At 41.0% G+C, this 14890-nt stretch overlaps 1 protein-coding gene across 8 annotated transcripts in view; it reads right to left on the reverse strand.

The window, feature by feature from the left end:
• The window catches only part of LOC138743612 (regulator of G-protein signaling 14-like), a 105949-nt gene that overhangs the window by 21280 nt on the left and 69779 nt on the right, over positions 1-14890 (reverse strand). For 6 of the 8 annotated variants that reach the window (XM_069899129.1, XM_069899131.1, XM_069899126.1 and 3 more), the window contains 5 exons: positions 13497-13641; positions 9973-10088; positions 4603-4794; positions 971-1047; positions 517-643 (listed from right to left, as the gene is read on the reverse strand). In XM_069899129.1, coding sequence (XP_069755230.1) covers positions 517-643; positions 971-1047; positions 4603-4794; positions 9973-10088; positions 13497-13641 — 657 coding nt within the window. The remainder of the gene's footprint in view (positions 1-516; positions 644-970; positions 1048-4602; positions 4795-9972; positions 10089-13496; positions 13642-14890) is intronic. The other 2 variants (XM_069899128.1, XM_069899133.1) reach the window with 2 other exon arrangements.

A 14890-nucleotide genomic window follows, 5' to 3' on the forward strand; every position in this document is an offset into this window, starting at 1 on the left:
CATCCTTGGAACAATTGCCACAAAGCCATAGGAATTGAGAGAAAGGAATAAAATCATTACAGGCTGTGAAGAAGTGTGGTCAAGGTTTGTAGAAAATATCTGTCAAACGTTTGTCTACCGAGATAGAGAAAGAGAGATTGAGACATGGGATAGTGTGGACAGAATCTGGACAGAATGAACCAAGTGAATCTGAGGTCGAAGTGAAATTTAGCAGAAAAGTGAATAAAGTTGACAAGCTCATCGTGGATGCAGGAGGCAGCATCAATGTAGTTTAAAACTATTTCCAAATGAGCAAGATGAAGGGGAGTTCTCCCTCTGATCATTTCATATCTCTTAAACAGCTGCTATAGTCGTTCATTTAGCTTATAAATGTTTGTGCAAGTTTGGACAATGGAATAACGCTGTTGTATTTTCATATAATAACATTGACTTGGATCAAAAGTTATTTATTAGATCTGAAGCATTTTTTTGCATGTCCGTTTGCAGGTAATGTTTTATACTTTTGTTAATACATACAATTTTGGCCTCCAGCTCCTTGGCATTTAAGTTATATTTAATCAGAAATGGTTGCAAAGCCTCAGACACTGTTTTGGTAGGTTTAGCTGTTACCCAAAGTTTTCGATTTGCTGGAACAAGCTCCAATCTGAAAGGAAATGAAAGGAAAAAAAAAAGGAATGAATTCAAGTAATCACCAAACAAATCTCCCCAGGCTTAAGTTTAAAGTTTCATCATCATGGACAAAATGGAGAATAGATTTCCAAACTTCCCATTGGCTAGAGAATACTGTAAACATAACAGCTCCATCTTAATTCAATGTTTTATTAATGATTATCCTATTATTTGAAATTTCCACATCTAAAATTTCTGACCATATTTCTCTCCAGTTCCTGACCATCAGGATATCGGGATGGTCTGATTACGAACAATCTGCTGCGTTACTCTGTAGAAAGCATGCTAAAATATAACTTACTCAAAGAGTATTTTCCTCTCAACACGAATTTCCTGGTCACACAAGATCATGCTATCTTGATCCAGAACAAGGGGTTTCTGAAATTTAAAGTAAAAACCGGCTTTAACCAATGTATTTCTAAAGTCAAAAATAATGATATTTGGAACTATTGGCACAGTAATAGTTGATTTGTCCAGTGAGGAGTAGATGAAGTCCTCAAATCAAGAGATATTTGGTTAAACCCTGCTCTGAAATGAGGAAAACAGAAAAGACTGCAAATGCTGGAAAACTTGAGCAATAGACAAAAGGCTGGAGAAATACACTGGGTGAGGCAGAACCTGTTGCCTTCCATGGATGCTGTCCAGGAACTCCCCCAGCATTTTGTATGTGCGCCGACATTAATTGGCTTGGATAATCTTGGGCAAGGAAAGTTAACAGAGGGCACGTCAGGTAGGGTTTTCACTCTATTTGCTATTAATTAGGGGGAAAGCACACAGGCTTCAGGTGAGGGAAGTGTTGTGGTCATCTTTTGTCTTCTCTAGTTTGCACGATAAAATGGTTTGCCGACATAGAATGTCTTGGCCAATTCAATAGAAAAGACCCTCATACCCGGGAATGGAAACCTCAAAAGTGGTTTGTGAATTTCCTCGACATAAATATAGATGTAGGCAGATGGAAAGTAACCCCAATGAATTGCACTTATTCACGTTCAAATTGCTCGCACTACTTGTGCAAAATTCCTTTGTGCAATGAAACCAAGAATCCCATGTTGCTTTTTACCACACCATGTTCTGATGCCAAAAGCTTGTGTTATATATTCCACACTCCCTAAAATTGCACAGTATGCCTCTATTGACCAAAGGATTCACTTTCCAATTCTCTTTGATAAATGCAATCTAATGGATCTGCTTATTTTTCCAGTTCCACTACAACCCTCCTCTATTTTCCTCTTCATTATGAAGACATTTTGATAAGATGGACTTCAACAACCGTAGTAATACTGGTCCATTAATATTAGACCCTATATGTTTTCCACCTGTAGGATAAATGACAGTTTCCTCATGACTCAGCTTTCCATCTCATTGATAATTTTATTTACAGCATGCTTCTGCCACATTTATGGATTTTCATTGTATAACCTGATTTATTATATTGTAAAAATATAAAACTCAGCAAAATGAAAATATGCCATCAGTTATTATATAATATTAAAACACTCCTGATCCTGCTAAACTCATCTATTTATTTCGACATTGCTTTTACTTTCCATTTGAGATTGTAACTTTACCTTAGACACAAATGCAAACATCAGCCTAATATGAAAGTATGGTATAGAATACAACTGATAATGCTAGTGAGTGATGACCTCAATCAAACTAAATATTGTGTAGAAATGAATAGAATTTATACAACGTTTGAGATGAGGGGATGTAGGTTAATTGGGCAGCATGGTCTCATGGGCCAAAATGGCCTGTATGTCTAAATTTTTTTAAATACACACTAATTGATCCAACCTCTGTGTCAATCTTCTGCTCTCCAACATCAAATTTGGTGGAACTCAGTGGCAGCAGCCATGAAGAAAAATTGAAAATTGATATTTTAGGTTAAAAACTTTCAATCAAGACCGGATGTCAAGAGGGAAGAAAGCCAATCCAAAGACGAGAAGGGGAGGAGTGGGATAGGGTCCAGGACTGAAGATTGAAGGACATCGGGAACCAGGTGAGTGAAGCCATAGCTGAATATGGAGAAAAGCTGAGAATTGATCAGGGGGGAGGGGATAGCTCTGTGGAGGCAGTGGTGGTTGAAGGGGGACCTAGGGATAGGGGAAGGAAGGAGAGTGAGGGGAAGTCAACATTAATGCCATCTGCTTGGAGGATGCCCAGATGTTGTACCTCCAATTTGCAGGTGGTCTCAGTTGGGTAGAGCATGAAACCATGGGGGGGGAACATGTTGGCATGGGATGGGGTGGTAAATTGAAATGGGTTGCCGCTGGGTGATCTCCCCACTATTACATCCAAGATGACCTCCTTTTAAAAAACATGGCTTCCACTCTACTATCATCAACTCGGCCCTTATCCGTATATGCTCCATTTCACACACATCTGTCCTGTCCAGGATTCCCTATGTCCTTATCTACCACCCCATCATCTTCTGCATTCATGCTCTGTAATTTCTGCCTACTACTACATAATCCTAACCCCAGAGGCCTCTCCTCCCCGTCTTCTGCAGGGACTCTCTTGGCCACTCATTTCTGCCCACCGATTGTCCCCTTGGTACCTACCCCCGTGACCACAGGAAATGCTACTCTTGCAGACCAGAATAGTTTGGGCTCTGCAATGATCTGCTGAGACTGTAGCATTACTGGAAGATCTGGGTATCTTTTACATTATTTGAAGAAGGAATGGGGACAGGAAACATTCATGAGAAAAATCAGAATTTATATTACATATCAGCTGGCCTGCTGAATCATTTTCTCACAGTCCAGGATAAGCCTATTTACAGCAAGGACAAAGGTTAGAAATGTAGGTGGGTTTGTTATTGTTTGGAACAGTGCATTGACAAGGATAATTCCCTATAATTGTCTTGTGTCAGTTATACAATTGCTGTTACACACGCACAAAATTAAACATTGCAGCATGCAGAGAAAGAGACTTTGTTTTCAACGGAACATTTAAGAGGCTTAGAATCATATGCTTAATAAGTGCACCAAGAGATGAAACAAAACTGCTGTGGACTGTGCCTATAGCTCCTTACAGACAGTTGGAGGCAGGAAGGATGTAAATATGCATCGTAGGTTCACTGGCAGAAGAGCAGGTAAAGTCGTCTCCTGTAATGGCCTCAACACTATAGTTAACGTCGCCATCTATCGAAATGACTTGCAGCAGTTCTCCTGTTGAAGATGCTCCCAGGTAGATGCTGAGAAGGAAGCACCAGGACTCCGGTGATGATTAAGGAGAGCCGACATACTGCTGAGTGAAGTGCGCCTTGAAGGGGAACCTGCAAGTGGTGGAATATCCAAACCTCTGACCTCCTTGTCCATCTTAACAGGACAATGTCAATGAACACAGATCACAGACAAAACGATGGTAAAGGGAGCTAGGTTAATTATAAATCTTCTAGAATGGCTCAGATAGTTGTAAGACGTAGGTATTTCTGCTCTCATGAGTCAATGGCCCATTGCCTCCATTAAACATACATAGGGCAGTCACCTTGTCCAAAGTCACTCAGGCAAGCCCTCTAGAGCACGGTTCTCAACCTTTTTATTTCCACTTGCATACCACTTTAAGTAATCCCTATGCTCTGGGATTAGTAAGGGTTTGCTTAAGGTGGTATGTGGGTGAAAAAAAAAGTTTGAAACCCACTGTTGTAATCATCCCTAATTGACTCGTTATGTGCACAATTTCATAACTCCAAAGGAAATGGGCCAATGACAATTTTTCTCAAGCAAAACATTTCAGTAACAATTGGATCCAGAGCAGTTGATTCTCAACCTTCCCTCCCCACCCACATACCACCTTAAGCAATCCCTTACTAATCACAGAGCACTGATGGCATAGGGGTTACTTAAAGTGGTATGTGAGTGGAAAAAGGTTGAGAATCACTGCTCTAGATCTTATGTGGCCTGTAAAGTATATCAACATGCTCCACCTTACCTTCTCATTTCCAGCCAGATACACATGTGTGGCAGCCAAAGGTATCCCATGCCTTTCACATACCCCAGAGAGTAAGTCTCGAATGGTCAACCCAGTCTGGACCATCGCTAAGGAGGCAGTTTTGTCGGGGAGATAGATACAACAGTACTTCACCTTCTGCTCTGGTTCCAACTCCCAGCTCACCTTCTCACTCTGTAAGCAAGAGGATGGATTGTGTTATCCCTACATCTCCATTCAATGATCCTTGACAGAACATCACAGGACTAAAGATACTCATGTCTTTCTGCAGCAGGCTTCTCCCAAGCCTGACACGCCTCCAGCTTTGGATTCTTGCATAGCTGCCTTCCAATTTTGTCACTCTCACATGTTCCTTCATCCAACTTGACCCTAAATCTCTCCAAAATTCCAACTCCAAGACATTCCTTAATATCCATGGAGTGGGCTTTCCATTTGGATCCAAGTAGCAATCTCAGCCCAAATTATGACAGACTTGGCTCCAGTTTGTTCACTGGAGTTGCAATTCATCTGCATAACATTGAACATGAAGTCTACTGTGCTCCAAAATTTTGTGCCAATTTTATACAGTAAAACTTCAAGCTCACAGCTAATTCCTCCAGAATTTGCATGAAGATCAGATTTTTTTTTTCCTGAAGTGGATCTCAAATTGCTGAACCTAGACTGGACATTTGACTGCACATTTCCAGGTGCGACTTGCACATATACAAATGTACACACACTGATGCTTCTCTGTTGGGAGAGTTAGATGTGAGTTATACTTGTGTGAGAGCATTCTCAGAACAAAGCATCCACAGACCTACTATCTGTATATGCCTATTAGTTGTTGGGGCACTCTAATCTCCACACCTTGATCTAACAATCTCCTTGGAGCTCGAGATTCTGAAGACTCTCACTTCCCTCATATTCATGACCCCTAAGACCCTGCCTCCCCAGGACCCAATCCAATGTCTCTTCTTAACCTCCAGGTTCTGATGACCATTTCCACCATCAAACCTCGCTGTCTTCAGGCTGAAATCCAACAACTCCTCTCAATCTCTGGGCTTAGTCCAATTGCCTGCTCCAAAATTGTCAATTACCATGTGAGTTGCAGTCTCGTTTCTACCTTTCACTCCACTTCACTCATCATCTCCCAGCTTCTGTTGTTATCTCCATCCTTCCCTCCCACACCTGACATATCTGCCCATCAACCTCATCTCAATTGGATCCACCTATTGCTTGCCAGCTCATGTCTCACCCTTCCTCCAATGAAAATAACATAAGAAGAAACAGGACTTGGCTATTTGGCCCATCGAGCTTGATCTGTCCTTCAAAAAGATTATGGCTGATCTGGCCATGGACTCAACTCCATCTACCTACATGTTCCCCTAACCCTTAATTCTTCTACCAATGCAAAAATCTATCCATGTCTTAACTACATTTAATGAGGCAGTGTTTATTGCTTCATCAGTCAGAGAATTTCACGGATTTACTGGATAGAAGAAGTTCCTCATCGAATTTATCCTAATATATTGGCTCTTTGTATTGACTATCTCCCCCAAGCCCCTACTTATTCAGTCCTTGTGAAGTGATTTGAACCAAAACTCAACTTCCACTTCCTCCACAGATGCTGCCTGACCCATCAAGATCCTCCAGCAACTCAATTTTGCTCAAATTCGAGCATCTGCAGTCTTGTTCATCTCCACGATCACAGCAATGTCCAATGTAACCAATGCCTCCCAACCTTTTCATTGTTTCCCCAGCCACTGTGGACCACGCCTTGGGACACTCAAACTCTCAGAGAAATAACTTATCCTTTCTCTGAGTGCAGTGGACTTTTGGATGTACCAAGCATATAAGGCTGTGAAATGGAATGAAGATAGAAGATTGGTCATGATAGTGTTGAATGGCAGACCACACTCAAGGGACTGAATGACCAAGCCCACTCCTGAATGACCAAGCCCACTCCTGAATGACCACCTCCCTGCAATCTCTCACTATTTGGATGACATTTATTTCTTCACCTTTCATGCTAACAGAGAATGTTTCACATTTTCCCTCTTTCTACTCCCACTTTGCAGATCTTCACCCTACTTGTATCCCCTCTTAGACTTCTGAGTTCCTTTAACCCTTATTTTCCTAACTATCTTTATACCTGATGTGATGCTGTGAACTAATACTGGAGGATGGGGCTGAATAATGTGTGACAGGTTCAGTTCTGCACAGTGGAAATAGAACGTTACACAGTTAGTTACATTGGATACAGTAGATGACCCCTGCAGATTCACAAGTGAACTGTTGCTTCACTTGGAAGGACTGTTTGGGCCCCAAATATGGATCACCTCCTGTGGTTGCAGAGGTAGGCGCCAAGGGGGCAATTGGTGGGGAGGGAGAATTGGATGAGGGAATCATGGAGGGAACGGCAGGGAGGGAAGGAGCAGGGAAGATGTGTCTGGTGCTGAGATCACATAGTACATGGCAGAAATGGTAGAGGATGATATGTTGGATGAGAGAAGTAGTGATGACAAGGGGAATACTATCCTTGCTGTGCATGGAGGCAGAGGGGATCAGGGCAGATGTGCAGGTAATGGAGGATATGTGGGTGAGGGCTGAGTTGATGGTGGTAGAGGGGAAGCCACATTGTTTGAAGAAGGAGGACATCTTGGATGATCTGGCATGGAAGACCTCTTCGTAGGAGTAGATGCAATGGAGATGGACGAATTGAGAGAAAGGAATGGAATCCTTATAGGGGACAGGATGTGAAGAGGTGCAATCAATGTTGCTGAGGGAGTTGATGGGTTTGTAGAAGTTGTCTGTCGTGAGTTTGTCTCGAGGGAGGCAGAGATCAATCAAGGAGACAGTTTTGAGATTGGAACAAGTGAATTTGAGGATGGGTGGAAGTTGGCAGCAAAGTGGGTAAAGTTAATGAGCTCATTATGGATGCATGAGGCAGCACCAATGTAGTCATTAATGTAGCAGTGGAAGTGTTGGGGGCCCTTGCCTGTGTAGGCTTGTAGCATGGATTACCACACATAGCCAACAAAAAGGCAGGCCTAGTTGGGGCCTATGCAGGTACCTATGGCTATCCTTTAACCTGGATAAACTGGGGTGAGTCAAAGGAGAAACTATTGAGGGTGAGGGCAAGTTCTGCCAGCCATAGGTAGGGAGTGCTGCAGGGGTACTAGTCGGGTCTATTGTCAAGAAAGAAACAAAGGGCTTAACAGAAACTGGAGAAGACAATGTTAATGCCATCTGGTTGGATGGTGCCCATATGTGATATAACATGTTGTCCCTCCAATTGATGGGTGATCTCAGTTGGGCAGTTTATGAGACCATGGATAGATATGGGAATAGGGTGGGAAATTTCATTGGGTTGCCACTAGGAGATCCCTGCTATCACAGCACACAGAGTGAAAGGTTCTCAATGAGGCTATCCCCCAGTCTACGCCCAGTCTCTCCCAGTCTGCGATCAGTCTCTCCCAATTTGGATGCAGCAGATTACTCCTGCAGATTCATAAGTGAAGTGTTACTTCACTTGGAAGAGTTGTTTGGGGTCTTGAATAGGGGTGAGAAAGGAGGTGTTGACACAAGGGTATAATTTCCTGTGGTCACAAGGGTAGGTACTGAGGGGGTGATTGGCGGGAATGGATGAGTGAGTCACGGAGGGAGCAGTCTCTGTGGAAGGCAGAGAGGGGAGCAGAGGTGAAAATGTGTCTAGTGATGGGATCATGTTTTTAATATTTTTCTCTTGTTAAGAAACAATTTGGAAACCATCAAGAAGGCAGTGTGAGGATGGTGAGTTGGCACCATATATTTTTGAGCTGTTAAGAAAGAAGATTGTTTTGAAGATGGAAGATTCATCACTTTTGAATGAAGAATGAATTTTATGTGCCAAATAATACTTTATCTTGTTACTATCAAGTCGAGGCTTTTTTGAATGATAAGATGGTTCTTACTTTGATTTATCTACTCAGAGTGAATTGGAATGACTGATTAGCAATACTAATGTAAGTAAATTTATCTCTAATGTATAGTTTACTTAAAAAAAGCTCCTAAAATAGGAGAACATAAGTCAAGATTAAGCTGGGAAAGAGATTTAAATAGACAAATAAATGAGAAAGATTGGATGCAATTAGGTAGGGATAATATGACAAAAATCATTAATGTTAGGTATAAGTTAGTTCAATATATTTTTTTGCATGTGTTATACTTAACTCCTCAAAAATTAAAGAAATTGAACCCTATATTATCAGATTTATGTTTTTGATGTGGTCAAGAAGTTGGATCTTTTTTTGCATTCTACGTGGGAATGTTCTAAAGTTAAAAATATTTTGGTTGGAAGTTGGGAATTTTTTGGAACGACTGATGGGAATTAAGTTCCCACAGGACCTGTTGCTGTTTTTGTTGGGTAATATTATGGCTATGAGACCTAAATTGAAATTAACTATGTAGCAAATTGAATTTGTGCAAATTGCTTTAGCAGTTTCTAGGAAGTGCATAGCTATTACTTGAAAATCAGATATAGATTTTGGAATGGAGGGGTTGCTTGCAGAGCTATACAGCTGCATTCCACTTGAGAAGATTAGTTATAATTTACAAAATAGATATCAGGTATTTTTGAAGATTTGGCACCCATATTTATATGATGTAGGTATGTATGTTTCATACGATCTCTGTAGACTCCCTCTCTTGGTAATCCCTGGCATCACTATATTATTAAAATCTTTATGTTATACAATTCTCCAGTCCTTTTTGTTTCTTTTTGGGTTGGGGGTCGGGAGGGAGGGAGGGATGTGGGGGGGATTTTTTTATACCACATGTATAACTCTTGAAAATACATTATTGAAAGAAATATATTTACGGTTGTGGATAAAAAAAAATAAAATATTAAATAAAAGAAAGCACCTCAAAATTAATTGTTTTTATGTGTGAAGGATTAGAGTGACTTAAAATGCTCTGATGTGAAAATTGTGCACTGTGGAAATAGAACCAGTAAGCTGCTCTGAGTAAATTGTTCAAAATTATTTTCATTTTGTTAAAATCATCTTATTTTGAATATGTGAACTGAAAAGTGAAAACCCATCTCTCCCATTTTTAGGTATATCACAATAAATCACCAACTCACCTTAAAGACCTCAATGAGTACTTTATAATGTATTGAAAGACATGAATAAATTTGATCTATTGAATTTGATTGGACTGTTTCATGAGCTCATATGAATTAGAATGAAAATCTTAACCAGGCATGAGATTTGTTTATGGATTGTTGATGTTATCGAAGGCAGAAATACCACTCCACAATTACTCTCATCTTCAACTGTAAATCTGTGCAGACCGTTCAGTTAATCTCATTCACTGCATTGCCTTCTGTCATACCTCGGTTCTGGAATTAGTCAAGTTGAGGGAGCCTAATTCCATGCTGGCCGTGGAGTATGTGGATCCTTGAGATTCACGGCGAGACAGGGAGAGACCATTACTGTCAGCAAAATCCACTAAAAAAAAGACAGAAGTAAAAATAATTGTCAATCACTTTACTAAATGATTCGAGGTGATAAAGTTATTGAATTAGTACTTGGAGGGATTCATTGGATGCAGCGATCATCTAGGTTCCTGATCCACAAGGTTGGGTCACAGAATCAATCCTCAATCTTCAAATTAAGTAACTCTTCCAAATGAATCGACGAGAAGACATCCAAGTCGGTATGTGTAGTCAGGCAGGGAGGGGAGAAGATCATTCTCAACCATGTCTTACTCTGTAGCCAAGTATGGGTAGGAGAGTGACACAGCTGGCACAGATGTTATCTCACATGGTGATAAAGCTGGTAGAAATGTTGCCTCGCATAGTGGTACAGCTGGCACAGATGTTGCCTCACTGTTCCAGAAAGCAGGGACTCAAATAGTAAATATGATAAAATTGATGTCAATGTGAAAGTTGTTAAAGGCAAAAGTAGAATTGTTTGTGACTTATGATGACAACAAGTTGTTATGATCTGGTTGAAAACATGGTGGAGGCAGATTCAACAATGCAGTAACCATAAGCAAAAAAAAGATTGATACTCGAAATGGAAACAATGTATAATTCTGTTTAAAGATTGGAAGAGAGACTCCAAATGGGGTAATGACCCTGTTAAACCGTGAATTAATGTAGTCTGTGTTATGAAGGTGATCCCATGATGTTTATAGATAGGGAGTTTGTGCTCCAGTAATAATTAGAGAGCTGCAATAGTCGTCGGAGTTGGAATGAACCTTTCATGGCAAATGTTATGGTTTGGAAGGTGCTACAAATATGTCACAGTGAGATTGTTCCCATGGTAGGAAGATTTCTCATTGTCGGAGTGGGCTGAAACCACAGAGATGATGATTTAAAAAAAGGACCCACACAACCTGCTGTGATGCTTAATTGGTATGACTGAAAGGAATCAGCTTCATTTTTAGTGTCAGGATATGAGGCAATGCCATCATGTGCCAATGTTCACTGTCAGGCATTTTTTGATCAGTACTAATGACAACAATCATTTTCAAAGAGTGGTCTAGGTTTGAGCTCTCATTTTTAGGAAGGGATGAGGTTATTAGAAATTTGAGAGAAGCCCACACTGAGAAGATAAAGGTAATTATTATGTGAATTTGCCAGCAGTCTGAAATTATTGGACTAAACTCTCAACAGCAACATATAGTTCAAGAGCAGTTCAAGATGCAGCAAAAGAGGACAAAGGGATTAATCAAGAGAGCAAAAATAAATTACGAAAGTAAGCTTGCGGCAAATATAAAAACCGACTGCAAAAGCTTTTATAGATATGTCAAGAGGAAAAGATTGGTGAAATCCAGGGTAGGTCCCTTGCAGTCAGAATCAGGGGAATATATAATGGGGAATAAGGAAATGGCAGACCAATTAGATTCTTACTTTAGTTCTGTTTTCACAAGAGAGGATACAAATAACCTCCCAAGGATGTTGGGAAACATAGAGACTAATGCAAGGGAGGAACTGAAAGAAATCAGTATCTCTAAGGACATGGTCTTGTGGAAATTGAAGGGATTGAAGGCCGATAAATCCCAAGGGCCTGATAATCTACATCCTAGGGTACTTAAAGAAGTGGATTCCAGAACTCGATAGACTCAGGATCAGTACCCATGGATTGAAGGGTGGCTAATGTTACCCCACTATTTAAAAAGGGGGGGTAGAGAAAAAGCGGGGAATTATAGGCCGGTGAGCCTTACATCAGTAGTGGGCAAAATGATAGAATCCATTAGTAAGGATGTAATAGCGGAGCATATGACTAGCGGAGAAGGGATCGGAAGGAGTCAACATGGATTTACAAAAGGTAAATCATGCTTGACAAATCTATTGGAATTCTTTGAGATGGTGACAGGTAAAATAGATGGGGGAGAGCCAGTGGATGTGGTGTACCTGGACTTCCAAAAGGCCTTTGATAAGGTCCTGCATAAATGACTGGCTTCCAAAATCAAGGCTCATGGGATTGGGGGAAAAGTATTGATGTGGATTGAGAACTAGCTGGCAGGTAGAAGTCAGAGAGTTGGGATAAATGGCTCGTTTTCTGAGTGGCAGGTGGTGACCAGTGGGGTGCCATAGGGATCTGTACTGGGACCCCAGCTGTTCACAATTTACATTAATGATCTGGATGAGGGGATTGGATGTAATATCTCCAAATTTGCAGATGACACTAAGCTAGGAGGGGTTGTGTGCATGGAAGAGGGGGTCAGGAAGCTCCAGTGTGATTTGGATAAATTGAGGGACTGGGCAGATACATGGCAAATGCACTACAATGTGGATAAATGTGAGGTTATCCACTTTGGTAATACAAACCGGAGGACAGATTACTATTTGAATGGCAATAGATTAAGAGATGGGAAAGTGCAGAGAGACCTAGGGGTTCTTGTACATTAGTCTCTGAAGGCGAGTATGCAGGTACAGCAGGCGGTTAAAAAGTCAAATGGTATGTTGGCCTTCATATCAAGAGGGTTTGAGTATAGGGACAAGGATACCTTACTGCAGCTGTATATGGCCTTGGTGAGACCACACCTGGAGTATTGTATGCAGTTTTGGTCACCTTATCTAAGGAAGGATGTTCTTGCAATGGAGGGAGTGCAGAGGCGATTCACCAGGCTGATACCTGGAATGGCAGGAATGACTTATGAGGAAAGATTGCGCAAATTGGGATTGTACTCGCTGGAGTTTAGAAGATTGAGAGGGGATCTCATAGAGACATATAAAATTCTGGCAGGACTGGACAGAATGGATGCAGATGGGATGTTTCTAATGATGGGAAAATCCAGAACCCGGGGCCATGGTTTGAGGATAATAGGCAAACCATTTAGGACCGAGATGAGGAGGAATTTCTTCACCCAGAGGGTGGTGAATCTGTGGAATTCATTGCCACAGAGGGCAGTAGAGGCAGGTTCATTAAATATATTTAAGAGGGAATTAGATATATTTCTTCAGTATAAGGGTATTAAAGGTTACGGAGAGAAGGCAGGGACGGGGTACTGAATTTTAAGATCAGCCATGATCTCGTTGAATGGCGGAGCAGGCTCGAAGGGTCGAATGACCTACTCCTGCTCCTATCTTCTATGTTTCTATGTTTCTATACAGTCTGGCCTCAATGGGACTAATTCTTTGATGCAGAATGCAATGGGTAGCAGTTGCTATTTTGTATGAATGACAATTCATGGAGAAATTTCTCCTGTTTTTATTTTACTTGAAGATGCCTGTTAAAAAAAATGGGAATATTCTAATGTCCCTCACAGGATCTTCATACATTCTAAGACATGCTATTAAGATAGGTTGCATCCTGTTAACTTGCATCACAAACCATTCTACTGACTCCATTGCACTATTACATTCAGATTTTCATTGGTTTTCACATTTGCAGCTTGTGGCTAACCTCCCAAGGAGTCTCCTTTCTCTTTTCTCCGGTTTAACTTGCTTGCACTCCTCCACAACTTATTGTCCAGGTTTCCCCCTTTTTTATCGTAGTTCTCCTGTCGAACACTGTTGAAAGACTTCCCGGGCTTCAGTTTCTGCTTCTGCTTTAGGACAGCAAGAGACACATCCATGTAGATATCATTAACTCATGCACGTGGAAGTGGAAGACATCAAATACCTGTCACCTGTCTTATTTAAACTTTATACAACACAATAACATGCCATTTCAGCCCACAAGGCCATGGCGCACAATTACACCCAAATAACCTACAACTGGTACGTTTTGAATGGTGGGAGGAAACCGAAGCCCCTGGGGAAACCAGGGGGTTGCCCTTACAGACAGTGTGGGATTTGAACCCTGGTCCCAATTGCTGGCTCTAGAACAGAGTTGAACTAACTGCAATCTTAACTGTGCCATCCTGTAGTCAGTTGAACTGTCCACCACATGTATTAGGCTAAATGGACCAGAAGTTGCTAAATACGAGCTTGTAGGTGGTGCACATTGTGCCAAAAATGTGATCAAGGAATTATTCTAGGTGGTAGACAATTTGCATTGCCCTATCATGAACATCACGAAGAGTAATGCACTCTTATCTTTCACGTATATTTTAATTTAATTTAGAGACATAGCCCCGTAACAGGCCCTTCTGGCCCACAAGCCCACACTGCCCAAATAGCCGCATATGACTTTGTAACATGGGATGAAACTGGAGCACCCAGATGAAACACACACAGGTCACGTCAAGAATGTACAAACATCTTACAGACAGCGCTGGCTTTGAACCCAAATCACTGTTGCTGTTATAGGCTCCCGTGAACCTCTACACTAACTGTGTCACCCTGCATGAATTTACATTAAGTATTGCAGCACTTCACGCACCAGTGGAATTTTGGTCTAGAAATCAATACCAATTTAATAGCCAATTGCTTCAACTTTTTGACCAAGTATTCACATCCCTTCAATTTAAGAATTTCAAAAGTTTTAATGTTTTATATTTAATTTTTTTTGTCCTTTCTCATATCCTTGTCCTGTTTTCCCTCCCTCTCCAATGCTCTTTCTATACCTGATTTACTGTATAATAATTCACTCACTTGCATTTCTCATCCGATCCCTTATTTATTTCTGATTTCTTGTCCCACATTGTTTAAAGAGAGAGATTATCATGTCACTGGTCCCTTATTGTCCTTATCTGGTATCACTCATTGCAAACCATATTCAGAACATTTCAGTGTCAGGTTATAGGACACCAACTAGTCTGGGTTGTCTTGAGAAGCCTCAACCCAGCTCCAAGTCCAAATCTTATGGCTTTACATTGACAAGTGCTGAGACCTAGAGAAGTGCAAATGGGTTCG

The sequence above is a fragment of the Narcine bancroftii genome, chromosome 9, assembly GCF_036971445.1.
Source record: "Narcine bancroftii isolate sNarBan1 chromosome 9, sNarBan1.hap1, whole genome shotgun sequence".
Lineage (NCBI taxonomy): Eukaryota > Metazoa > Chordata > Chondrichthyes > Torpediniformes > Narcinidae > Narcine > Narcine bancroftii.